At 46.2% G+C, this 25,641-nt stretch overlaps 1 protein-coding gene across 1 annotated transcript in view; it reads left to right on the top strand.

Moving 5' to 3' along the window:
• ccnb3 (cyclin B3) overlaps window positions 1-25,641 on the top strand; it is a 59,992-nt gene that overhangs the window by 15,993 nt on the left and 18,358 nt on the right. Inside the window, 4 exon segments of the mRNA XM_085997531.1 lie at window positions 12,316-12,453; window positions 13,413-13,568; window positions 22,433-22,582; window positions 23,028-23,158. Of these exon segments, the coding sequence (XP_085853657.1) occupies window positions 12,316-12,453; window positions 13,413-13,568; window positions 22,433-22,582; window positions 23,028-23,158 (575 nt within the window).

Genomic DNA, 25,641 nt, shown 5'->3' with positions numbered 1-25,641 from the left:
GGGAAGGGGAAGGAGAGAGAGAGGGGGGAAGGAGAGAGAGAGGGGGGGGAGGGAGGGGGGGAAGGAGAGAGAGGGGAGAGAGAGAGAGGGGGGGGAAGGAGAGAGAGAGAGAGAGAGAGAGGGGGGGGGAAGGAGAGAGAGGGGGGGGAAGGAGAGAGAGAGGGGGGAAGGAGAGAGAGAGAGAGAGGGGGAAGGAGAGAGAGGGAGAGGGGGGGAAGGGAGAGGGGGGGAAAGAAGAGAGGGGGGAAGGAGAGAGAGAGAGAGAGAGAGAGGGGGGAAGGAGAGAGAGAGAGGGGAAGGGGAAGGAGAGAGGGGGGAAGAGAGAGGGGGGGGGAAGGGGAGAGAGAGAGGGGGGAAGGAGAGAGAGGGGGGGAAGAGGGGGGAAGGAGAGAGAGAGAGAGGGGAAGGAGAGAGAGAGGGGGGGAAGGAGAGAGAGAGGGGGGGAAGGAGAGAGAGAGGGGGGAAGGAGAGAGAGAGGGGGGGAGGGAGGGGGGGAAGGAGAGAGAGGGGAGAGAGAGAGAGGGGGGGAAGGAGAGAGAGAGAGAGAGAGAGAGAGGGGGGGGAAGGAGAGAGAGGGGGGGGAAGGAGAGAGAGGGGGGAAGGAGAGAGAGAGGGGGGAAGGAGAGAGAGAGAGAGAGGGGGGAAGGAGAGAGAGGGAGAGGGGGGGAAGGGGAGAGGGGGGAAAGAAGAGAGGGGGGAAGGAGAGAGAGAGAGAGAGAGAGGGGGGAAGGAGAGAGAGAGGGGGAAGGGGAAGGAGAGAGGGGGAAGAGAGAGGGGGGAAGGGGAGAGAGAGAGGGGGGAAGGAGAGAGAGAGAGAGAGGGGGGAAGGAGAGAGAGAGAGAGAGAGAGAGAGGGGGGAAGGAGAGAGAGAGGGGGAAGGGGAAGGAGAGAGGGGGGGAAAGAGAGGGGGGGAAAGAGAGAGGGGGGAAGGGGAGAGAGAGAGAGAGAGAGAGAGAGAGAGGGGGGAAGGAGAGAGAGAGAGAGAGAGAGAGGGGGGAAGGAGAGAGAGAGGGGGGGAAGGGGGGAGAGAGGGGGGAAAGAGGGGGGAAGGATGAGAGAGAGAGAGAGGGGGGAAGGAGGAGAGAGAGAGAGAGGGGGGAAGGAGAGAGAGAGAGGGGGGGAAAGAGAAGAGAGAGAGAGAGAGGGGGGGAGAGGGGGAGAGAGAGAGAGGGGGAAAGAGGGGGGAAGGAGAGAGAGAGAGGGGGGGAAGGGGAGAGGGAGAGAGAGAGGGGGGGAAGGAGAGAGAGGGGGAAGGAGAGAGAGGGGGGGAAGGAGAGAGGGGGGAAGGAGAGAGAGAGGGGGGGGAAGGGGAGAGAGAGGGGCATAGGGGATATAAATATGATCTTCCATGAGGCAGCTGTAAAAGCCGACCTTGTGAAACAGAAGAGGAAGCGTCACAAAAGACAAAATAAAAATAAGAAATGGTTTGACCACGAATGCAAAAATGCCAGAAAAGACCTGAGAAAAATATCAAACCAAAAGCATCGCCAACCAAACAATCCGGACCTACGTACTAGATACAATGAAACCCTCAAAAGATATAAACACACCATTAGGAACAAAACACAAAACTATACCCACAAAATACTTGAAGAAATTGAAAACTCCACCAATCCAAAACAATTCTGGGAAATGTGGAATAACCTGAGTACAACACAATTGCAAGCATTACCAATCCAAGATGGCGACATCTGGAGAACACATTTGAAAACCTCCACAAAGACATCCCAATAAACGAAACAAACCCAAGTCAACATCAGGTCACAGAAAAACTCCACACATTAGAAGCAACAATTAAAGACAACCAAAACCCTCTGGACTCCCCAATCACATGGAAAGAACTGGCCACAGAAACAAAATCTCTCCACCTAAAGAAAGCCTGTGGCTCAGACAACATCAAAAATGAAATGCTCAAGTTCAGCAATAGGGAGATGCAGGGTGCGGTACTCAAATTATTCAACATCATATTACGTTCAGGCTGTTTTCCCGATATCTGGTGCCAAGGACTAATCTCCCCCATATATAAAAGCGGAAACAAATCAGACCCAAATAACTACCGCGGCATCTGTGTCAACAGTTGTCTCGGGAAGTTATTCTGCAGTATTCTAAATAGTAGATTACTTGATTTTCTTAACAAACATAATACCCTCAGAAAAAACCAAATAGGCTTTCTTCCAAAACACCGCACTGCCGACCATATCTATACCCTTCACACCCTCATTGAAAAACATATACACCAAACAAAAAATGGGAAAATATTCGCCTGTTTCATCGACTTCAAGAAAGCCTTTGACTCTATATGGCACGAAGGGCTCTATTATAAACTTCTTCAGTGTGGAATAGGGGGCAAAGTCTATGACCTTATTAAATCAATGTATCTGAAAAACAAATGCGGGGTCAAAATTGGAGACAAACGCACCGATTTCTTCACCCAGAGAAGAGGCGTCCGGCAGGGCTGCAATTTGAGCCCGACCCTGTTCAACATATACATAAATGAATTAGCAGACATGCTGGAGCAAAGCGAGTCACCAGGTCTCCGTCTCCTGGATGGAGAAGTGAAATCCCTGTTCTATGCGGACGACCTGGTTCTGCTGTTTCCCACAGAACACGGATTACAGCAACAACTAGACCTACTCGACAAATACTGCCAAAATTGGGCTCTAACAGTAAATCTAAAGAAAACCAACATCATGATTTTTCAAAAAGGCCCAGATGTCAGGAAAACAATACCAGTTTACCCTCAGTGATACCACTATAGGACATACTATGAGCTACACCTACCTTGGTCTAACTATTACAGCATCAGGGAGCTTCAGCATAGCAGTGAATGCACTAAAAGAAAAAGCCCGAAGAGCCCTATATGCAATAAAAAGAAAATTCTACAACATCAAATCCCAATCAAAATCTGGCTAAAAATATTTGACAGCATAATCCTGCCCATTGCACTGTACGGTAGTGAAGTATGGGGCCCGCTAAATCACCAAAGCTACACTAAATGGGAAAAAACACACAATAGAAGCCCTACATGCAGAATTCTGCCGAAGCATCCTTCGCACCCAAAGAAAAATGCCAACAAATGCATGCAGAGCCGAACTAGGCAGATACCCACTGATAATAAACATCCAAAAACGAGCACTAAACTTCCTAAATCACCTCAAATCTAGCTCCCCAGACACCCTTCATTTCAAAGCCTTTCAGACCCAAGAGCTAAACCCAGAAAAGAGTCCCCTGAGTCAGCTGCTACTTGAAACTAAGTACTCAGCCGGACCCTGACCAGCCCCAGACCAACACAGCCGTCCAAACACCAATCCGAGTGAACCAAATCATTAAACAATGCAAAGAAACCTACCTGGAACATTGGAACAAAATAACCGAAAGCCAAAGCAGATTAGAATGTTACCGGGCCCTAAAAAGAGAATATAAACTGGCAGACTACCTCACGACCATCAGAGACACAAAACAGAGACAGACCCTCACCAGGTACAGACTAAGCGACTGGAAATTGAAAAAGGCAGATACAAGAAAATCCTGGCAGCCCTAGAGAGAATAGAATATGCGATCAATGTCTGGCCGGCGAGGTTGAAACAGAAATGCATTTCCTCCTAAAATGCGAAAAATTCAACACATCAAGAAACATATTATTGAACAAGCTAAGCCAAACAACCCCAGATTTCAAGGAATTGAATGACCTGTCAAAATTGAGATTAGTCCTGGGAGAAGGAGACAGACCATACCTTGGGGCCAAATATGTAACAACATGTCACAACCTGAGGACTGTTTAAAATTAAGACTGTTTAAAATTAATATTGAACGTACCAAATGAAGTACAAAGACTGTTTAAAATTAATATTGTTTAAAAGTAATATTGTATGTACCCAACAAATGTCAAATCGATTGACACCTACAGAATGTTGGAAAACTGTACCTTTTTGCTATGTAAGCTTTGGCAATATGGTTCTCTGTAAACTTTCATGCCAATAAAGCATTTGAATTGGAATTGGAGAGAGGGGAAGAGAGAGAGGGGGGAAGAGAGAGAGAGGGGGGGAAGGGAGAAGGAGAGAGAGAGAGGGGGGAAGGAGAGAGAGAGAGAAGAGAGAGAGGGGGGAAGGAGAGGAGAGAGAGAGGGGAAGGAGAGAGAGAGAGAGGAGGAGAGGGAGAGAGAGAGAGAGAGGGGGGAAGGAGAGAGAGAGAGGGAGAGGGAGGGGAAGGAGAGGAGAGAGAGAGAGGGGGGAAGGAGAGAGAGAGGGGGGGGAGGAGGAGAGAGAGGAGGGGGGGGAAGGAGAGAGAGGAGGGGGGGAAGGAGAGAGAGAGAGGGGGGGGGGAGAGGGGGAGAGAGAGAGAGGGGGGGGAAGGAGAGAGAGAGAGGGGGGGGGAAGGAGAGAGAGAGAGGGGGGGAAGGAGAGAGAGGGGGGGGGGAGAGAGAGAGAGAGGGGAGGGGGGAAGGGGAGAGAGAGAGAGTGGGAGGAGGGGGTAAGGAGAGAGAGAGGGGGAAGGAGAGGAAGACACCCCGGGGAAGGGGCTGGACTCCGAGCCCGGCGGGTGAAGAAGGGCCGCCGCCATTTTGTGAGGTCGGCGGGAAGTTTGAATCGCAGTGGCCGAAGGAAGGGAGAAGGTGAGATTGTGGGTTTTAAAATTTTTTAAAAGGATCCAGAGAGATGAGATGTAGGTGAAGCCGGAGGTTCTCCTCACTCGGGCTGTGTGTGTTGTGTGAGGAGACGGATCATTACAACATCAGGGAGCTTCAGCATAGCATAGCATAGCAGTGAATGCACTAAAAGAAAAAGCCCGAAGAGCCCTATATGCAATAAAAAGAAAATTCTACAACATCCAAATTCCAATCAAAATATGGCTCAAAATATTTGATAGTATAATCCTGCCCATTGCGCTGTATGGTAGTCAAGTATGGGGCCCACTCAATCACCATAGCTACACTAAATGGGAAAAACACACAATAGAAGCCCTACATGCAGAATTTTGCCGAAGCATTCTTCGCACCCAAAGGAAAACACCAACAAATGCATGTAGAGCCGAACTAGGCAGATACCCACTGATAATAAACATCCAAAAACGAGCACTAAACTTTCTAAATCACCTCAAATCTAGTTCCCCAGACACCCTTCATTTTAAAGCCCTCCAGACCCAAGAGCTGAACGCAGAAATGAGTCCCCTGAGTCAGTTGTTACTGAAACTAAGTACAGGTAGACTACCCTTTATCCGGACTTCCGAAAACTGAAACCCTCTAAAAACCGAAGGTTTTTTCGTTCAGCGTAAGTCGTGCGTACGACTTACGCTGAACGAAAAAAACCTTCGGTTTTTAGAGGGTTCCGGTTGCGGAAGTTCGGATTAAGGGTAAGTCGTGCGCACGACCCCCTGCCGGCCCCGGCACCCGCCGACCCCGACAACCGCCGACCCTGCCAGCCCCGACAACCGCCGACCCCCCCCCCCCCCCCGCGGACCCCGCCAACTGCCAGCCCCGACAACCGCCGACCCGCGAGCCCCGACAACCGCCAGCCCCGACAACTGCCGACCCCGACTGACTTACGCTGAGCGTCAGCGTAAGTCGTGCGCACGACCCCCCCGCCGACCCACCTTCCGAAATCCGAAATTCTCCTTTATCCGAAACTCGGCTGGTCCCGAGGTTTTCGGATAAAGGATAGTCTACCTGTACTCCTACCCAGCCGGACCCTGACCAGTCCCAGACCAACACTGCTCTCCAAACACCAATCCGAGTGAACCAAATCATTAAACAATGCAAAGAAACCTACCTGGAACATTGGAACAAAATAACCAAAAGCCAAAGCAGATTAGAATGCTACCGGGCCCTAAAAAGAGAATATAAACTGGCAGACTATCTCTCGACCATCAGAGACACAAAACAGAGACAGACCCTCACCAGATACAGAGTAAGCGACCACCAACTGGCAATTGAAAAAGGAAGATACAAGAAATCCTGGCAACCTAAAGAAAATAGAATATGTGATCACTGTCTGGCCAGCGAGGTTGAGACAGAGGTGCACTTCCTCCTAAAATGCGAAAAATTCAACAAAACAAGAAACATATATATTTTGACAAGCTCAGCCTTACAACCCCAGATTTCAAAGAATTGGATGACCTGTCAAAATTAAGAATAGTCCTGGGGGAAGGAGACAGACCATATCTTGGTGCCCAATATGTAACAACATGTCACAACCTGAGGAACAGTGAGTGACTAACGAGCACACCCATAGCATATATACTCTAAAACTGTTTAAATTAATACTGAATGTACCCAACGAGGGTCAACGACTGTTTAAATTAATACTGTCTGTACCTAACGAAGGTCAAAATTGTTTGACACCTACAGAATGTTGGAAACCTGTACTTTTTTGTTATGTAAGCTTTGGCAATATGGTTCCCTGTAAACTTTCATCATGCCAATAAAGCATTTGAATTTGATTTGACTCCCTCCCCGCGCTCCTTCTCTCCCACCCCCTCACTTTTTTTTTTCTCTCTCCCTCTTCCTCCCTCCCTTCCTCTCCCTCTCTAGGGCCCCCGGCCCGACTCACCTCAGCTGAGCTCTGGCCGGGCCCGAGTGAGCCCTGATGAGCTCCCGCTGCGGGCCTCTGACGCTGCTCCGCTGCTGGATTTATTTTGGGATTAGCCTGGAGAGAGAGAGGGTGGGGAAAAGAGCACCTCAGGCCCGGCCCGATGGACCCCTGCCGCTCCGGTCTCTGGTTTTTCGCGCTCCCGTACTAATGGCAGGCTGTAGGATTAGGCCCCGCCCCCACACGCCATGGAGCGCTCCCCCCGTAGGATTGGTCAACCTTCACGTCACTCAACGCTAATGAGCCGTAGGATTGGTCAACCGCTAATGAGCGGATTTTGTCTGTTTTTTGAAAGTTTTTTGTATAGTGTCCGAACAATTTTTGTCTGACCAGAAAGTAAATACGCCTATGACGCTCCCCTAATCATAAGCTTTCTTTTGATATAACGTATGTGTAGGTACGCTCTAACTTTTGAGTTAAGCGCGGACATACATACATCCAGACAGACACCATCATTTTTTTTATATATATAGATAGATAAGTTGGCCTCAACTGCCTTCTGTGGTAGAGAATTCCACAGGCTCATTACTCTCTGGGTGAAGAAATTCCTCCTCATCTCAGTCCTAAATGGCTTACCCCTTAATCCTTAGACTGTGCCCCCTGGTTCTGGACTCCCTCGCCATCGGGAACATCCTTCTTGCATCTAGTCTGTCTAGTCCTGTTAGAATTTTATAAGTTTCAATGAGATCCCCTCTCATTCTTCTAAACTCTAGCGAATATAAGCCAAATCGACCCAATCTCTCTTCATACGTCATTCCTGCCATCCCAGGTATCAGTCTGGTGAATCTTCGCTGCACTCCCTCCATAGCAAGAACCTCCTTCCTCAGATAAGGCGACCAAGGCCCTGTACAACTGCAGCAAGACATCCTTGTTCCTGTACACGAACCCTCTCGCTATCAAGGCCAACATACCATTTGCCGCCTTAACCGCCTGCTGCACCTGCATGCTTACCTTCAGCGACTGGTGCACAAGGACACCCAGGTCTTGTTGCACTTCCCCTTTTCCCAATCTAGTGCCGCTCAGATAATAATCTGTCTTCCTGTTTTTGCCACCAAAGTAGATAACCTCACATTTATCCACATTATATTGCATTTGCCATGCATCTGTCCAAATCATACTGGAGTTTCTCTGCATCCTCCTCACAGCACACACGCCCACCCAGCTTTGTGTCATCTGCAAACTTGGAGATATTCCATCTAGTTCCCTTGTCTAGATCATTAATATATATTGTGAATAACTGGGGTCCTAGCACCGATCCCTGCGGTACCCCACTAGTCACTGCCTGCCACTCAGAAAAAGACACGTTTATTCCAACTCTTTGCTTCTTGTCTGCCAACCAGTTCTCTATCCAAGACAGTACCTTACCCCCAATCCCGTGTGCTTTAACTTTGCATGCCAATCTCTTATGCGGGACCTTATCGAAAGCCTTTTGAAAGTCCAAATACACCACATCCACTGGTTCTCCCATATCTATTCTACCAGTTACATCCTCAAAAAATTCCAGTGGATTAGTCAAGCATGATTTACCTTTTGTAAATCCATGTTGATTTTGTCCGATCCTGTCACTGTTTTCCAAGTGCTCTGCTATTACATCTTTTATAATGGACTCTAGCATTTTCCCCACTACCGATGTCAGGCTTACTGGTCTATAATTCCCCGTTTTCTCTCTACCACCTTTTTTAAATAGTGGGGTTACATTAGCTACCCTCTAATCCATGGGAACTATTCTGGAGTCTATCGAATTTTGGAAGATGACCAGCAATGCATCTACTATTTCTAGGGCCACTTCCTTAAGTACCCTAGGATGTAGATTATCAGGCCCTGGGGATTTATCGGCCTTCAATCCTGTCAATTTCCCTAACACCATTTCCCTACAAATAGTGATTTCATTCAATTCCTCCCTCTCATTAGATCCTATGTTCCCTGACATCTCTGGGAGGTTATTTGTGTCCTCCTTTGTGAAGACAGAACCAAAGTATGTATTTAATTGGTCTGCCATTTCTTTGTTCCCCATTATAAATTCCCCTGAATCTGACTGCAAGGGACCTACGCTTGACTTCACCAATCTTTTTCTCTTCACATATCTATAGAAGCTTTTACAGTTTTTTAATGTTCCCTGCAAGCTTACACTCATTCTTTTTTTCCCCCTCTTAATTAATCCCCTTTTCCTCCTTTGCTGAATCCTAAACTGCTCCCAATCCTCAGGTTTGCTGCTTTTTCTGGCCAATTTATATGTCCTCTCCTTGGATCTTATGCTATCCCTAATTTCCCTCGTTGGCCACGGTTGAGTCACCTTTTTTGTTTTATTTTTATGCCAAACAGGGATGAACAAATTCTGTAGTTCATCCATGCGATCTTTAAATGTTTGCCATTGCCTATCTACCATCAACCCTTTAAGTAACATTCCCCAATCCATCCTAGCCAACTCGCACCTCATACCATCGTAGTTTCCTTTATTTAAATTCAGGACCCCAGTCTCTGAGTCAACTACTTCACTCTCCATCTTTAATAAAGAATTCGATCAAGTTATGATTGCTCTTCCCCAAGGGGCCTCGCACAACAACATTGCTAATTAATCCTTTCTCATTACATAATACCCAGTCTAAGATGGCCTGATCTCTAGTTGGTTCCTCGACATATTGGTCCAGGAAACCATCCCGTATACACTCTAGGAATTCCTCCTCCACAGTATTGTTACTAATTTGGTTAGCCCAATCTATATGTAGATTAAAGTCACCCATGATAATTGCTGTGCCCTTATTGCACACGTCTCTAATTTCCCGTTTAATGCCATCCCCAACCTCAGCATTACTGTTTGGTGGTCTGTATACAGCTCGCACTAACATTTTCTGCCCCATAGTATTTCTCAGCTCTGCCCATACAGATTCCACATCATCAGAGCTAATATCCTTCCTTACTATTGTGTTAATCTCCTCTTTAACCAGCAATGCTACCCCACCTCCTTTTCCTTTTTGCCTGTCCTTCCTGAATATTGAATACCCCTGGATGTTGAATTCCCAGCCTTGGTCACCCTGGAGCCATGTCTCCGTAATTCCAATTACATCATATCCATTTACATCTATTTGTGCAGCTAATTCATCCACCTTATTACGAATGCTCCTCGCATTAAGACACAAAGCCTTCAGGCTTGTTTTTTTAACACTCTTAATCCTTTTAGAATTATTATTTACTGTACTCATGTTTGATTTACACCCATGATTTCTCTGCCTTCCACTTTTGCTTTTCTCCTTCCTGTCTTTTGTTTCTATCCTTGCTTTCCTTTCCTCTGTCTCGCCGCACAGGTTCCCAACCCCCTGCCATTTTAGTTTAAACCCTCCCCAACAGCACTAGCGAACACTCCCCTAGGACATCGGTCCTGGTCCCGCCCAGGTGCAAACCGTCCAGTTTGTACTGGTCCTACCTCCCCCAGAACCAGTTCCAATGTCCCAGGAATTTGAATCCCTCCCCCTTGCACCATTCCTCTAGCCACGTATTCATCTGAAATATCCTTCTATTTCTACTCTGACTAGCACGTGGCACTGGTAGCAATCCTGAGATTGCTACCTTTTTGAGGTCCTATTTTTTGATTTACCTCCTAACTCCCTATATTCAGCTTTTAGGACCTCATCCCATTTTCTACCTATATAATTGGTACCTATACGCATCACGACAACTAGTTGTTCAACCTCCCCCTCCAGAATGCCCTGCAGCCGCCCCAAGACATCCTTGACCCTTGCACCAGGGAGGCAACATACCATCCTGGAGTGTCGTTTGCAGCCGCAGAAACGCCTATCTATTCCCCTTACAATAGAATCCCCTATTATTATAGCTCTCCCACTTTTTTTCCTCCCGTCCTGTGCAGCAGAGCTACCCATGGTGCCAGGAAGTTGGCTGCTGCTGCCTTCCCCCGATAAGCCATCTCCCTCAACAATATCCAAAATGGTATATCTGTTTGAAAGGGGGGTGGCCACAGGGGACCCCTGCACCTACTACTCTGCCTGGTGGTCACCCATTCCCTTCCTGCCTGTGCAGCCTTTACTTACGGTGTGACCAACTCCCTAAACGTGCTATCCACGATGTCCTCAGCATCACGAATGCTCCAATGTGTATCCATTCGCAGCTCCAGTGCCGCAATGCAGTCTGTCAGTAGCTGCAGCTGGATACACTTCCCGCACATATGGTCGTCGGGGACATAGGAAGTGTCCCTGATTTCCCACATAGCGCAGGAGGCGCATGCCATGGGGCCAAGCTGTCCTGCCATGAATTACCCTTTTTAATGAATTTAAATTAAATTAATCAAATCAATACCACTAATTACACTACAATTAAATGATCTACTCAAGGACCCTTGGTTACTAGCACTCCCTGATGCACAATAGAGTCCTTGGAAATTATAACCACAAAAATTAAGACTCTAAATTTTATAAACTATTAATCTTAACTGTCAAACTATAGAGTAGTATAAATACTCACCTGGCCGTGCTCACCCAATCAGCTGCTTCCTCTTGCCTGCGTCACTTTTTGAATTGTGACGTGGCTCCGGAACGCCGCCGCCGGTCTGAGATTGGTAAGCCTCTGAAAGAAAGCCTGCGAAAGTGAGTTTAAGTTCTCGCTGTACCGCTGCGCTCTGCTCCTCCTGACACTGGCTTCTGTTTTGATCTGCATCTTATCTCCATCCACCTGCCTTGACTCCTTCTCCTGTTATATACTTGTCTAGCAAAGCTCTGTCGACCTCAGAATTAAAATTAATAGAGCTCTACATCTTCTGCATTTTGTGGGAGAGAGTTCCGCCCTTTGCATGAAGAGGTGTTTCCTAACTTCTATCCTGAATGGCCTGGCTCTGATTTTATGGTTATGTCCCATTGTCCTAGGCTCCCCCACCATTGGAAAAAGTTTCTCTCTCTACCCTATTTCCTTTCAAAATCCTATAAACCTCAATCAAATCACCCCTTAACCATCTATATTCCAGGGACTAAAAGCTTAGATTATGTAATCTTTCCTCATAATTTAACCCTTACAGCCCTGGTAACATTCTGGTGAATTTGCGCTGCACTCCTTCCAAGGCCAATATTTTCTTTCGAAGATGCTGTGCCCAGAACTGTACACAGTACTCCAAATGTGGTCGAACCAGGGCTTTGTATGGCTATAGCAAAACGCCCTCCCCTTTATATTCTAACCTCTCCTGCACCGTTGCCTTGAGTCCCCCAAGGATTTATGCTTGTCCCTCTCCTATTTCTCATCTACATGCTGTCCTACGACGATATCACCTGAAAACACGACATTCGGTTCCGCATGTATGCTGACAACATCCAGCTCTACCTCACCACCACCTCTCTTGACCCCTCCACTGTCTCTTGTGTCACTGCTTGTCCGGCATCCAGTACTGGATAAGCAGAAATTTCCTTTGACTAAATATTGGGAAGGCCGATAACGCTCCTGTGAAGTGCCTTGGGACATTTTGCTATGTTAAAAGTGCTACATAAATGCAAGTTGTTGTGTAGCCCTCTAGTTATAAAGGCTAACATTCAATTAGCCTTTTTGATTTATTTTTTGTATCCGACTACTACATTTTCGTGATCTGTGTACATGGGCTCCTAAATCTCTTTGGACCTCCACTTTTCACACTATACTGGGTGTAACCCTGTTATGCATAATTTCATGTAATGTTCATGACCCTATAATGATGCATTTGTTGTAATTCATTGGCCTAAATATCTCCTTATTTTCAAAGGAAAATTTTGAGCTGAATCATGAGACTCTGTACCTGGCAGTGAAGCTGGTGGATCATTACCTGGCAACGACTGTGTGCATGAGGGAAACGCTGCAACTGCTGGGCTCTACTGCCATCCTTATCGCAGCAAAATTTGACGTAAGCACTTTTACCAGTCTTTATATGAATCTAGTTCTTTGTCAGCCTCCCCTCTTCCACCCTCTAAACTTGAGTTCATCCAAAACTCTGCTGCCCGTATTGCACCAAGTCCCATTCACCCATCACCACACCAAGGCCTTATTCCTTCTTGTCTCTATACCTTCCTCCAGCCCTACAACTTTCCGAAAATCTGCGTCCCTCCAATGCTGGCTCTTGTGCATCCTTCACCCCACCTTCAGCCGTCTATGCTCTAAACTCTGCTAAACCTAAACCTCGCCACCTCCTTTCTCCTCCATAAGATGCTCTTTAAAACCTACCTCTTTGACCAAGCTTGTGATCACCTGTGCTAATGTCTCTCTCTTTGGCTCGGTGTCAATTCTTTGTCTGATTATGCTCCTATGAATCGATTTGTGACGTTAAAGGTGCTATATAAATGCAAGTTGTTTGTGCTTTAAGGGAACAGTCTTGGGAATGGAGGAGGGGTTTATAACTAGCATTGGTGTATGCTGTCAGTGAGGGGTGTGCATGTGGCACAATGAACAAAACAGGTTTTGTTTGTAGTTTGCAGCATCTGGTATGGCATCAGCATGAAAATTAACCTCGTGGAAAAGTTAATTTTATGATAAAAGGACAGCTACTGTTGTTTACAGGTCCTTTTAAAATGGCAACATAGTGCTAGGCATTAAGGATTCCAAGTTTCCCCCTCCCCATTCCAATGCCACACAGTTCATTTCCTGATCTTGGCTGCAATGTTGAGGGAGGTGCTGATTGGACGTCAGGCCAATAGTATACCAATTAGTGAGCAGTTTCAGATGCTGTAGGAAAATGTGAACCGCTTTGAACCCATATCTACTGCAAAATAACTGTGCAATCTGTGTTGCCGGGGCAGGGACTTTTGTTGGGAAGGGGGCTTGGTGCCTTCAGTGTGGATTGGATTGATGCATGTTAATCATTTTTAGGAGCGATGCCCTCCCTGTGTGGATGACTTCTTGTACATCTGTGATGATGCATACCAAAGGGAGGAACTACTTTCAATGGAGGTGAAAATTCTCCAAGCCCTGAAGTTCGACATCAATATTCCGGTGGCCTATCGGTTCCTGAGGAGATATGCAAAGGTTGGTCACTTTTTTATATAATTGGAACTAGAATTTTCTGTGCCACTTGCCCAAGTGTACTAGTGGATAAACGTGCTCAATTTGACCCCATGCACACAGTATGTTTGTTTTTATTTTTGTTTTGCTCCCCTCTTCTGAAGGCGCTCTGCCTGTTTCTGGGATATAGTTCTATAGGTACCTTGCCCAAATGGTTGGTCTTTACCTACAGAGCAAATAGAAATCATTCTGAGATGGAAAGAATAGCTGGTGTGGGGAACAGAAAGCCATGCTGGTCCGATAGGCGGTACTGCTGAGGCTGTGAATAAATGCTGATTGTTGGGGTAGTGCAGAGAGCTTTTGTTTGTATCTAACTCATGCTATACCTAGCCTAAGGAGAGTTTTGCTGGTTGATACTGGGCACTAGGTATAAAGGGTGCTATTCTTCACAGAACATTGCAGGCTGTACATGGCACTGTTGTGTATTTTGAATGTTGTATTTGAATTGTCCCACATAGCTTACTGTAGTTGTGATGTGCAATGCACTATGGGAAATAGAGTGCATGACATAGAGAAGATTCCAGGATGGAGGGAATAAAATTAGACTGGTTATCAGTCTACATGATGTCACACAATGATCCAGGCTTACCCGCCATCTCAAAGAAACATGCAGAAGTCTTTAATGGAGAACTGGGTAGCATGAAAGATATTACTGTGAAGCTTCGTATTAAGCAGGATAGCAAACCCAAGTTCATGAAGGCACGACCCGTACCTTATGCCATCAGACCAAAAGTCGAGGCTGACTTAGAAGCCCTAGTTGAAAGCGGAGTACTAGAACCAGTCAGCGTGAGTGAATGGGCAACACCCATCGTACCGGTGCTCAAGAAAGGGGGTGGAGTTAGGATATGTGGAGATTTTAAAGTAACTGTTAACCCTGAATTGTCAGTGGAGCAATATCCGCTTCTCCATATTGATGATTTGTTTGCGGGACTTGCTGGGGGCCAGAAGTTTAGCACAATCGACTTCTGTCAAGCCTACCTGCAAATGCACGTGGATGAACAGTCACGAGAAATGCTGACTATTGTGACGCACAAGGGCCTATTTAGGTATCGTCGACTTCCTTTCGGAATTACATCAGCTCCAGCGCTTTTCCAACGTGCTATGGACCAGATCCTTAGTGGATTGCCTGGAGTCCAGTGCTACTTACATGATATCTTAGTTACTGGGTGTGATGACCAAGACCATCTGCGTAACTTGGATGCAACGCTACAGAGACTGAGGGATTATGGACTGAGTTCGCAGGGATAAATGCATTTTTTTCAGGCATCAGTTGAGTACCTCGGTCATGTAATCGATGCCACAGGCCTTCACAAGGCACCGTCCAAGACCAAGGCAATCGTGGATGCCCCAGCACCTGAAAATATCAGCCAGCTGCGTTCTTTTCTAGGGTTACTGAAATACTATGGACGGTTCATACCGAACCTAGCCTCGATGCTGAGGCCGCTGCATTGGTTGCTATGTAAAGACAAGAAGTGGGAATGGACTAAAGTGCCAGGAGGCGTTCATGACAGTGTTAAGTATGTGTATTGTATTGAACAATTAACACAAAGACTTAAACGTATAACTCAAACAGGTCTTTACTGGTTGGAGGTAGGGACTATACGTAGGTCTTTACTTCATGCCCACAGGCGGGAACTGAGGGGAGATCAGTACCCACAGTACTATTTATACCCCTATGGCCAGGAGTGGTACTGCGTATCACTACGCCCTACAAGTAGTGCAGTCCTGTCCATAGGTTCAAAGTAGCACACATATTACATACACAACATTCCTCCCTTCCTAGCTTTACAGTCATCTCCCCATTTAACATAACGTAATAACATATATACATATATAACTTCAGGTTTACATAACAGAATAACATAGATACATAGATAACTTCATGTCAAAACAGATCACAGATTCAGTCTCTGCGGAAAACAGTTCACAGATTCAATCTCTGTGGTGTAGTCGGTTCACGTTGCTGGAGTGACTCATTCAATAGTCCTTCCATGGATTTAACAGTTTGAACTTCCAAACTGAATTGGCTCCGTTCGGAGGGACCACGTGTGTGATCTGGTAGAGGTAATAATGGTTCAGATGGGTCATCTTCTGTTTCGACTTTTCCTTTTCTGCTTCTTGGAGACTCTCTGGGCTCCACTGTCAGCTGCCAGCTGCATGCGCAGTTCCTCCTTCTCTTCCTCCTTTTTCCGTAGTAGAGCCACCTTCTCCCGATGTTCCGTAGACTTTCGGTGCTCCTCCATGATTTCTGTATGGTGGGAGTCGAAGTTACAAGTTGGGCAGGACAGGACATAGTAATATTCGGTGTCGTCCTGATCTAGGCCAGCGAGAGGGTCTTCTATTTCCTCCATACCCAGCTGGGCGTTAGCCAGCTTTTGTTCCAAGTCCAGACATCTTTCCTGAAGAGACTTCTTCATGCGTACCTCTTCATCCAGCTTTTTCTGGGCTTTCAGCAGGTCGTTTACTAATGACTTCATTTGAGATTTTACTACTTCAACTTCTTTTGGAGATTGATTGATCGGACTATTCAATCCCTCTACCGGAGCAGCTGTTTCAGCGGTCTGTTGTTCTACGTTGACGTGAGTCAGCGTACTTTTGGGCTGCTCTGTTGCAGTCATCTCAGTCTGTGTTGCCACCTCAGCTCTTCCAATAACCTTTGAGAGCTCCGAACCCCTTTCGTTTGAATATTGAAGTTCGTGTTCAAGTTTTTCCCATTTCAGAGTCCTGTCCTTCAGCATATGCAGGAGTTGGCTGACCGTTAACTCCTCTGACATCAGACGTTTTGTGTGCTCCTGCTCCATTTTCTCCATCAGCTGCTTCTGTTGTCTTTCCAGATTCTCCAACTCTATATCAAAGAACTCTTTCGTTGCATTCAACTCTTGCTCAAAACGGCGAAGCATTTGTTCTAATTGCTGTTGTAGTTTGAAATGGAGTTGAGTTCGAGCCCGGTGTCCCTCAGAAATGGGCACATCAGTAGACTTGCCAGACTCAGAATCCACAGTTAAACTATGTTGTTGTTGCTCAGTGGAATTCTGTGCTGAAACTTTGTCTTTTGCACCTGAGTTGGGCTTACCATCATCCGTTCCAGAGTCTGGGCCGACTATCTTCACCGAGTTCTCACTCGTTATTGTTTGTAGGAAATGCCAGTCCATATTCATTTTCCTAATCCACTCCCGTCCTAGTAGTGGAGAACCTCCTTCAGATATCACATATAAGTCCATTATTTGACTGTCTTCGCCCTTGTGGACCACTGCAACCTCTATTTTCCCGATGGGGTACACTCTTTGCCCCGTGTATGTTTTCAATATAATCCCCGTATCCTGTAGGGGAATATGTTGGAATAACTTTCCGTAATCTTTCTTATTTATGACCGTCAATGCCGATCCAGTGTCCAATTCCAGTTTTACTTGGACTCCTTCTATCTGAAGAGTGACCCAAATTGTCTGGAGGTCTGCACCCTTACCAGCGTTGAGTACTCTTAAGCTAGCCAGTTCATTACAGCTTAAGCTAGCCAGTTCATTACTGCTAGCGTCTGAATCGGACTCCTGTTCGGTCGCCTTGTGTACCTTTGCGTATTTTCCTTGCGGTGACTTCTTGTTGCTGGTCTTCTTCCCTGACCTGCATACTCTAGCTATATGTCCAAGCCTACCACAAGTTCTACATTCTTGGTTTTTAAACCAACACTGGTTCTGATCATGCGTTGTCTTTCCACAACGATAACATTTGCCAGAACTCACACCCAATTTGTGTGCATTGAGCTCCGGTGACCGTAGCTGCATTACTGCCGTGCCTCTCGCTGCGGCTTCGTGTGCTGCTGCCATAGTGACCGCCTTCTCAAGCGTCAGCTCATTCTCCTCGAGCAGTCGCTTTTGTGTATCCTGTTTAAATAAACCACACACAAATTTGTCTCGTAGTGCATCTGTCAGTCCCGTTCCAAACTGGCAATATTTCGCTAATTTACGCAATTCCAGCAAATATTCAGCATTGCTTTCATGCTGTAGCTGCCTTCTGTCGTAAAATTTAAATCGTTCCGCTAGCATCAGCGGCGTGGGGTTTAGATGATCTTTCAGGACAGTAACAATCTCATCGAACGTCTTATCCGCCGGTTCATCTGGTGATAACAGGTGTTTCAATTGCCCGTATGTCTTCGCACCCATTAAATTTAATAATGTTAGAGCTTTATCTTGGTCACGAATTTTATTGGCCTTACAATAATTTTTTACTCTTTCAACATATATGGCCCAATCTTCGAGGTCACTATCAAAGGTGCTAATATTCCCGTGTTTAGGCATTGTAGATTTGCAATTTCTCAGATTTTATTTTGTTTACTTGTTATCAAAGATGGCGGCTTCCCGCTCTTGCCGTCGTCCTCCGCCCACAAAATGGCGGTTTTCCCACGCTTGGCGGTCTTCACCCGTCCCCCGACGCCGTCTCCCTTCAGCCCCCGAGTGCGGCCCTTATCTTCGCCGCGATCGCCCGAGTGCGGCCCTTATCAGCGGATGCGATCGCTGGATCGCGAAGTGGCTCCCGACCGAAGCGGCTCTTGCTCGCTCCCTCCCGGGCTCTGGCTTACCCGCTCGCGCGTTTCACCGCGGCTCTTATCAGGGATTGCGATCGCCCTTATCTTCTCCAACTTCCCCAGCCCTGTCTTTGCAGCCAACGCTGCACGGCTTACCCCACCACCTAGGTTGAACAAGGAACTGCAGAAAGACTTCTGTCAGTCGCTGGAAGCTGTCAGGATGGCTGCTGCACTCCAGTGCTCAGTCGCTGATGGAGGCTTCAGAGTCCTAAAGCCTGTCGCTTCTAGTGGGGTGGTGATGTTTGAAACCTCTCTTCAACTGCCACAGGGTAAGAACCTGACTCGTCGCCAGTGTTAAGTATGTGTATTGTATTGAACAATTAACACAAAGACTTAAACGTATAACTCAAACAGGTCTTTACTGGTTGGAGGTAGGGACTATACGTAGGTCTTTACTTCATGCCCACAGGCGGGAACTGAGGGGAGATCAGTACCCACAGTACTATTTATACCCCTATGGCCAGGAGTGGTACTGCGTATCACTACGCCCTACAAGTAGTGCAGTCCTGTCCATAGGTTCAAAGTAGCACACATATTACATACACAACAGACAGCAAAGAACACACTCCTGAAGTCGGAGGCTTTGACGCATTTTAACCCTTCATTACCAATACAGTTAGCTTGTGATGCATCGTCCTATGGTGTGGGAGCGGTCGTTTCTCATATCATGCCAAACGGAGAAGAGAAGCCGATAGCATTCGCATCTAGGACTTTGAACAGAGCTGAAACTAACTACGCCCAAATAGAACGAGAAGCACTGAGCATCGTTTTTGGCGTTCGCAAGTTTCACCAATATTTGTACAGGAGACAGTTCACCCTACTAACAGATCACCGCCCTCTCACGACCATCTTCGGGCCACATACAGGGATTCCGTCACTTGCTGCGAGCAGAATGCAAAGGCGGGCGCTGCTGTTGTCTGCACACACCTTTGACATTAGATATCGCAAGTCTGACCTGCACGGCAACGCCGACGGTCTTTCCAGGTTGCCGCTGCCTGTCACCAAGCCTACGACGAGTAGCATGGACATCTGCTATTTTAGGCAGGTGGAGAACGCGCCTGTTACTTCGACACAGGTCCGACGAAACACCAGAAACGACCGAGTGTTGTCTGCAGTGCTGGACATTATTGTCAGGGGCAAGCTTGACAGCAATGACCCAAACCTGAAACCATATCTCAAGGAGAAACGAACTGTCGGTGCAGTCTGGATGTTTGCTGTGGGGGAGGAGAGTGGTTATTCCACCATCGCTACGGAAACCAGTGTTACAGCAACTACATTCCAGACACTGCGGAATGGTTCGTATGAAAGAAATAGCGAGGAGCTACTTCTGGTGGCCGGGTATGGATGGACAGATTGAGGACAAAGCTAAAACCTGTTCCTCATGTCAGAGTTCGTAATGTGCCACAGCTTGCACCTCTTCACCCCTGGGACTTTCCGGAGGAAGCATGGCACCGCATTCATGTAGACTTTGCAGGTCCATTCGAGGAGAGAATTTTCCTGGTGGCTGTTGACGCGCACAGTAAGTGGCCAGAGGTTGTTATAATGAGGTCCACCACCGCTGAGAAGACCATCGAGACGTTAGGTGAGGTGTTCCAATTGCACTCTATGGCAGTGAGGTGTGGGGACCGCTAACACAACAAGAATTTGCAAAATGGGACAAACACCCAATTGAGATCCTACATGCAGAATTCTGTAAAAGTATCCTCCGGACTCAAAGGAAAACAGTAAACAATGCATGCAGGGCGGAACTAGGCCAATATCCATTAATAATCACTATCCAAAAAAGAGCCACCAAATTTTGGAAACACCTAGAAATGAGCAACCCCCAATGCTATCACTACGACGCCCTGAAATGCCAAGAGCTGACCATAAAGAAGAATACCCTCAGTCAACTAGTCCTGGGACTCAGTGAAGTCACTACTAACAATAACCAGCCCCAGGACAGTGACAGCGTAACACAGAATTCGACCCAACACAATCGTCGCTAAGCAAAAGGAAAAATATCTGACATATTGGGCAGAAACAACAAAAACCCAAAGCAAACTCAATTGCTACTTGGCCCTAAACAGACAATACAACATAGCTGATTACCTGACCATGGTAAAGGACAGCAAACTGAGAAAAATCTTGACAATGTACAGACTTAGTGAACATAGCCTGGCAATCGAAAAAGGTAGACACCGGCAGACCCGGCTACCAAGAGAGGACAGGATATGCTCTCACTGCAGTCAGGGAATGGTGGAGACAGAGATGCACTTCCTCACAGCTTGTAGAAAATATCAGGGCATAAGGGAGAATTTCTACCCAAAATTTACAAAAATATGCCCGGAATTCAGAAATTTGAATGACGACCAAAAACTCCCATACCTACTAGGGGAAGAGAGAAATTGCGTAACACTAGCGGCACACTATGTTACAGCTTGCCATAAACAGAGGGACAACCATTAAAGATAAGAGTATATATAAATTATATGAAAGTATATTTATACACTCAGGGATATATCTGTTTATACACTGTATGGATAGATCTGTATTTTTGTGAACAAACATGAATGTTTTCCGATGCTTTGGCAACATAAGATGTAACTTGTCATGCCAATAAAGCGAATTGAATTGAATTGGGTGTCACAAGAAATGGCTACATTCCTGCAGGTGAATGGCGTACAACATATCAGGGCTGCACCATACCACGCTGCGACCACCCTGCGACCAATGGTCTAGCTGAGAGGTTTGTTCAGACCATGAAACACTCTCTCTAAAGGCATTGCAAGGCCAGGGAACGCTTCATCAGCGCCTGAATAGTTTCCTGTTGAGTTACAGGAACACACCACATGTGACCACAAAAGCATCACCTGCCACTCTACTGCTCAAAAGAGAGCTACGAACCAATTTCGACCTGCTGAAACCGCCAAAGGTGAAAGACATGGTACAGTATCAGCAGGACAAGCAGATCAAGCGACGTGAACAACACTCCAAAGACAGAGTCTTCAGTCCAGGTGAACATGTGTTGGCACGGAACTACAGTGGTGGACCTAAGTGGGTTCCTGCTACTGTCATTGCACAGACTGGTCCAGTATCCTACACTGTAAAGACACCCAAGGACATTGTCTGGAAGAGACACACCGATCAGCTTCTACGACGTGCAGCAACACCCACTGATCCACCAACAGCAGTTTATCTCAGCCCCTATCTCCTCAGCAAGGGAGACCTGTATACAGGCACCTCAGCCGCCTACACCTGTGTTGACGTCACCTGTGAGAGACAATGAACTGGAGAGCCAGGTTGACCGCCGGTATCCTACCAGAGAGCGGCGGCCCCCTATACGTTTGAACTTATAGTTCAGAGGCTTATCCTTATCTGTGTTATTGTGTTCTAAAAATTTTTGAATTATTATTGTTTTTAAATTTTGTGGTTCTATTGGGACATCTAATGTAAGAGGGGAGGAGATGTGTATTTTGAATGTTGTATTTGAATTGTCCCACATAGCTTTCTGTAGTTGTGATGTGCAATGCACTATGGGAAATAGAGTGCATGAAGTAGAGACGATTCTGGAAAGTCATGGCTGTTAACTGAACTGTCTCCTGCGTATTCTTTTAATTGTTATACAAGCAAGGTTATTAAACTCTTGAGATTTAACAGGCACCATAACCTTCACCACTGATCAGCAGAAAGCTACAAAGTTGTCTTGTGTCCCCTCTCAAAAGAAAGCAGATAGTGAGAATGAGGCTGTATCAGTTTTTTTTTGGCATGCTACTGTTGAGCAAGTAAGAATTTGAACATGACTAAATGTTCTGATTGCTATTTATTTGGGAGAGCCTTGGGGAAAGGGTAAAAAATTATATAAAAAACATTCTCAACTGTCCAACTGAAACACTGTTCTGGCATTTGAGAACCATCCCTGATGTGTTGACTTGCAGAAATGACAAAGACATGGTCACTAATCTTGCCTCTCGCTGACGCAACTAAGATTGTAAAGGGCTGCTTGGAGAATACTGTACTGTTGTATAACTGCTTGATACGACACGTATTCATTATTTGGGGGGGTGGGGGGGGAAATGGGTTGAAGCACAGTCTGGGTGTCAGCAGAGACAGTTAACTCACTGGCCTACCACTTTTTTTGTTTAAACAGCAGTTGTTCATGATCTCTCTTTCTTTCTGTAGTGGTTGGAAATGTCAGTTTAGGTTCCACAGCACTCTGCTAGACTAATCTGCCTGTGTTTTCTCACAATCTGAATATTAATGTTTGCAGTGTGCTAGAGCCATCCTCGAGACACTGACGCTTGCCCGATATATCTGTGAGTTGACCCTGCAGGAATATGAGTTTATCCGAGAGAGCGCTTCCAAACTAGCTGCATCATGCCTGCTACTGGCCCTCAAGATGAAGGAGCTTGGAGGATGGGTGAGTGCTAATTACCAATCGGCATATTACAAACTGTGTCTCCTGTTCCTTTGCACCTCTTTTCCCCCCCGCCCCCCGGCCCTGGTCATCTTTGACTACATGGTTCTGGTGTATTCCCTCTGATTCTCTGTGGGAATCATCCGGGCATGCGTGATGATCGGCCAGTAGATTCTACTAACCAAAATGGAAGGAAAAATAAAAATGGGAAGAGGCAGTTGGCATCTGCTCTGTACTTCCCCAAAACAGTGCTGCACAGTGGCAGGGGGCAGGAGGGAGGAGAGTTGAATCTGTGCTTCCAGCAAGGTGGCACTGTGCTTTGGTGCTTCAACGTGCTGTGCCACCATGTGCCCTCCTTGTATTTGAAGTGATCAGGATATGCTGCTTGAGGACCCATGGCAGTTTTAAATAGCGGTAAAATCAGGAAATATGCCCTCTTGTGTTTCAGACTCCAACTCTGGAACATTACACTGGATACCAGGTCACTGACCTGCACTCACTGATGAGGAGACTGAATCTTTTACTTTACAGTAAGCCAGATGAAAAGCTGAAGGCCGTGCGGTACAAGTATGCTCACAAGTAAGAATTTAACTGTCTGGCTGGCAACATCTCATTACACTATATAAGTTTAATACAAACAGTGGATGTGGTACATCTCACCTGGTCATGGGCTGAGAACATGGCATAATGACCCTTGGAAAAAGACTGTATGGAATTCTGATTTCTAGTTTCATTGGCTTACTCCTGTTCCTTTCAGCCCCTTGAGCTCCCTCCCCTGTGTGGATTTCCCCATGAGAGGAAATAGTTTCTTTGAATTATTTTATCATTTTAAACACCTTGATTAAATCACCCCTCAATCTTCTATACTCCAAGCAGTACAAGCTAAGTTTGTGCAACCTGCCCTCAATTTAACTCGTTCACCCCCAGTATCATTCTGGTGACTCTACACTGCACCTCCTCCAAGGCCAATTCCCTTCCTGAGGTGTGGTGCCCAGACCGAACACAGTACTCCAGATGGGGTCTGACCAAGGCTCTTTACAACTGAATTCACGTATGAAATACAGCCCCCTTTTAAACAGGTCAACATGCCCAGAAGCATTTTTGTTTGCTTTTTGTACCTGTCTACTAGTTTTTAGTGATCTGTGTACATAGGCACCCAAACCTCTTTGTTCCTTCACAGTTCCTAGTTTCTTAGCATTTGAAAATATCCTGATTTGTCTTACTCCCTCCTTTTCTTCCTCCTTTCCTCCAACTCTGTCTCTCTGTCTCTCGCTCTGTCAATTTTTCAATTCAATTCAAATGCTTTATTGGCATGAAAGTTTACAGGGAACCATATTGCCAAAGCTTACATAACAAAAAGTACAGTTTTCCAACATTCTGTAGGTGTCAAACAATTTTGACCTTCGTTGGGTACAGACAATATTAATTTAAACAGTCGTTGACCCTCGTTGGGTACATTCAGTATTAATTTTTAAACCGTCGTTGGGTACATTCGGTATTGATTTAAACATTCTTAATGTTTATATATGCTATGGGTGTGCTCGTTAGTCCCTCACTGTTCCTCAGGTTGTGACATGTTGTTACATATTGGGCACCAAGGTATGATCTGTCTCCCTTCTCCCAGGGCTAATCTTAATTTTGACAGGTCATCCAATTCTTTGAAATCTGGGGTTGTTTGGCTGAGCTTGTCAAAATATATGTTTCTTGTTTCGTTGAATTTTTCACATTTTAGGAGGAAGTGCATCTCTGTCTCAACCTCGCCGGCCAGACATTGATCACATATTCTATTCTCTCTAGGCTGCCAGGGTTTCTTGTATCTTCCTTTTTCAATTGCCAGTTGGTGGTCGTTTAGTCTGTACCTGGTGAGGGTCTGTCTCTGTTTTGTGTCTCTGATGGTCGAGAGATAGTCTGCCAGTTTATATTCTCTTTTTAGGGCCCGGTAACATTCTAATCTGCTTTGGCTTTTGGTTTTGTTGCAATGTTCCAGGTAGGTTTCTTTGCATTGTTTAATGATTTGGTTCACTCGGATTGGTGTTTGGAAGGCAGTGTTGGTCTGGGACTGGTCAGGGTCCGGCTGAGTAGGAGTACTTAATTTCAGTAGCAGCTGACTCAGGGGACTCATTTCTGGGTTCAGCTCTTGGGTCTGGAGGGCTTTAAAATGAAGGGTGTCTGGGGGAACTAGATTTGAGGTGATTTAGGAAGTTTAGTGCTCGTTTTTGGATGTTTATTATCAGTGGGTATCTGCCTAGTTCGGCTCTGCATGCATTTGTTGGTGTTTTCCTTTGGGTGCGAAGAATGCTTCGGCAAAATTCTGCATGTAGGGCTTCTATTGTGTGTTTTTCCCATTTAGTGTAGCTATGGTGATTGAGTGGGCCCCATACTTCACTACCGTACAGCGCAATGGGCAGGATTATGCTGTCAAATATTTTGAGCCAGATTTTGATTGGAATTTGGATGTTGTAGAATTTTCTTTTTATTGCATATAGGGCTCTTCGGGCTTTTTCTTTTAGTGCATTCACTGCTATGCTGAAGCTCCCTGATGCTGTGATGGTTAGACCAAGGTAAGTGTAGCTCATAGTGTGTCCTATGATGGTATCACTGAGAGTAAACTGGTATTTGTTTTCCTGACATCTGGGCCTTTTTTGAAAAATCATGATGTTGGTTTTCTTTAGATTTACTGTTAGGGCCCAATTTTGGCAGTATTTGTCGAGTAGGTCTAATTGTTGCTGTAATCCTTGTTCTGTGGGAGACAGCAGAACCAGGTCGTCCGCATAGAACAGGGATTTCACTTCCCCATCTAGGAGACAGAGACCCGGTGACTCGCTTTGCTCCAGCATGTCTGCTAATTCATTTATGTATATGTTGAACAGGGTCGGGCTCAAATTGCAGCCCTGCCGGACGCCTCTTCTCTGGGTGAAGAAACCGGTGCGTTTGTCTCCAATTTTGACACCGCATTTATTTTTCAGATACATCGATTTAATAAGGTCATAGACTTTGCCCCCTATTCCACACTGAAGAAGTTTGTAATAGAGCCCTTTGTGCCAGATTGACTTCAAGAAAGC

The sequence above is a fragment of the Somniosus microcephalus genome, chromosome 1 (assembly GCF_052327205.1).
Source record: "Somniosus microcephalus isolate GS21.2 chromosome 1, FLI_Smic_1.0, whole genome shotgun sequence".
NCBI classification, from domain to species: domain Eukaryota; kingdom Metazoa; phylum Chordata; class Chondrichthyes; order Squaliformes; family Somniosidae; genus Somniosus; species Somniosus microcephalus.
The sequence above is the reverse complement of the archived record's forward strand: the minus strand, read 5'-3'. Positions and strand labels throughout refer to the sequence as shown.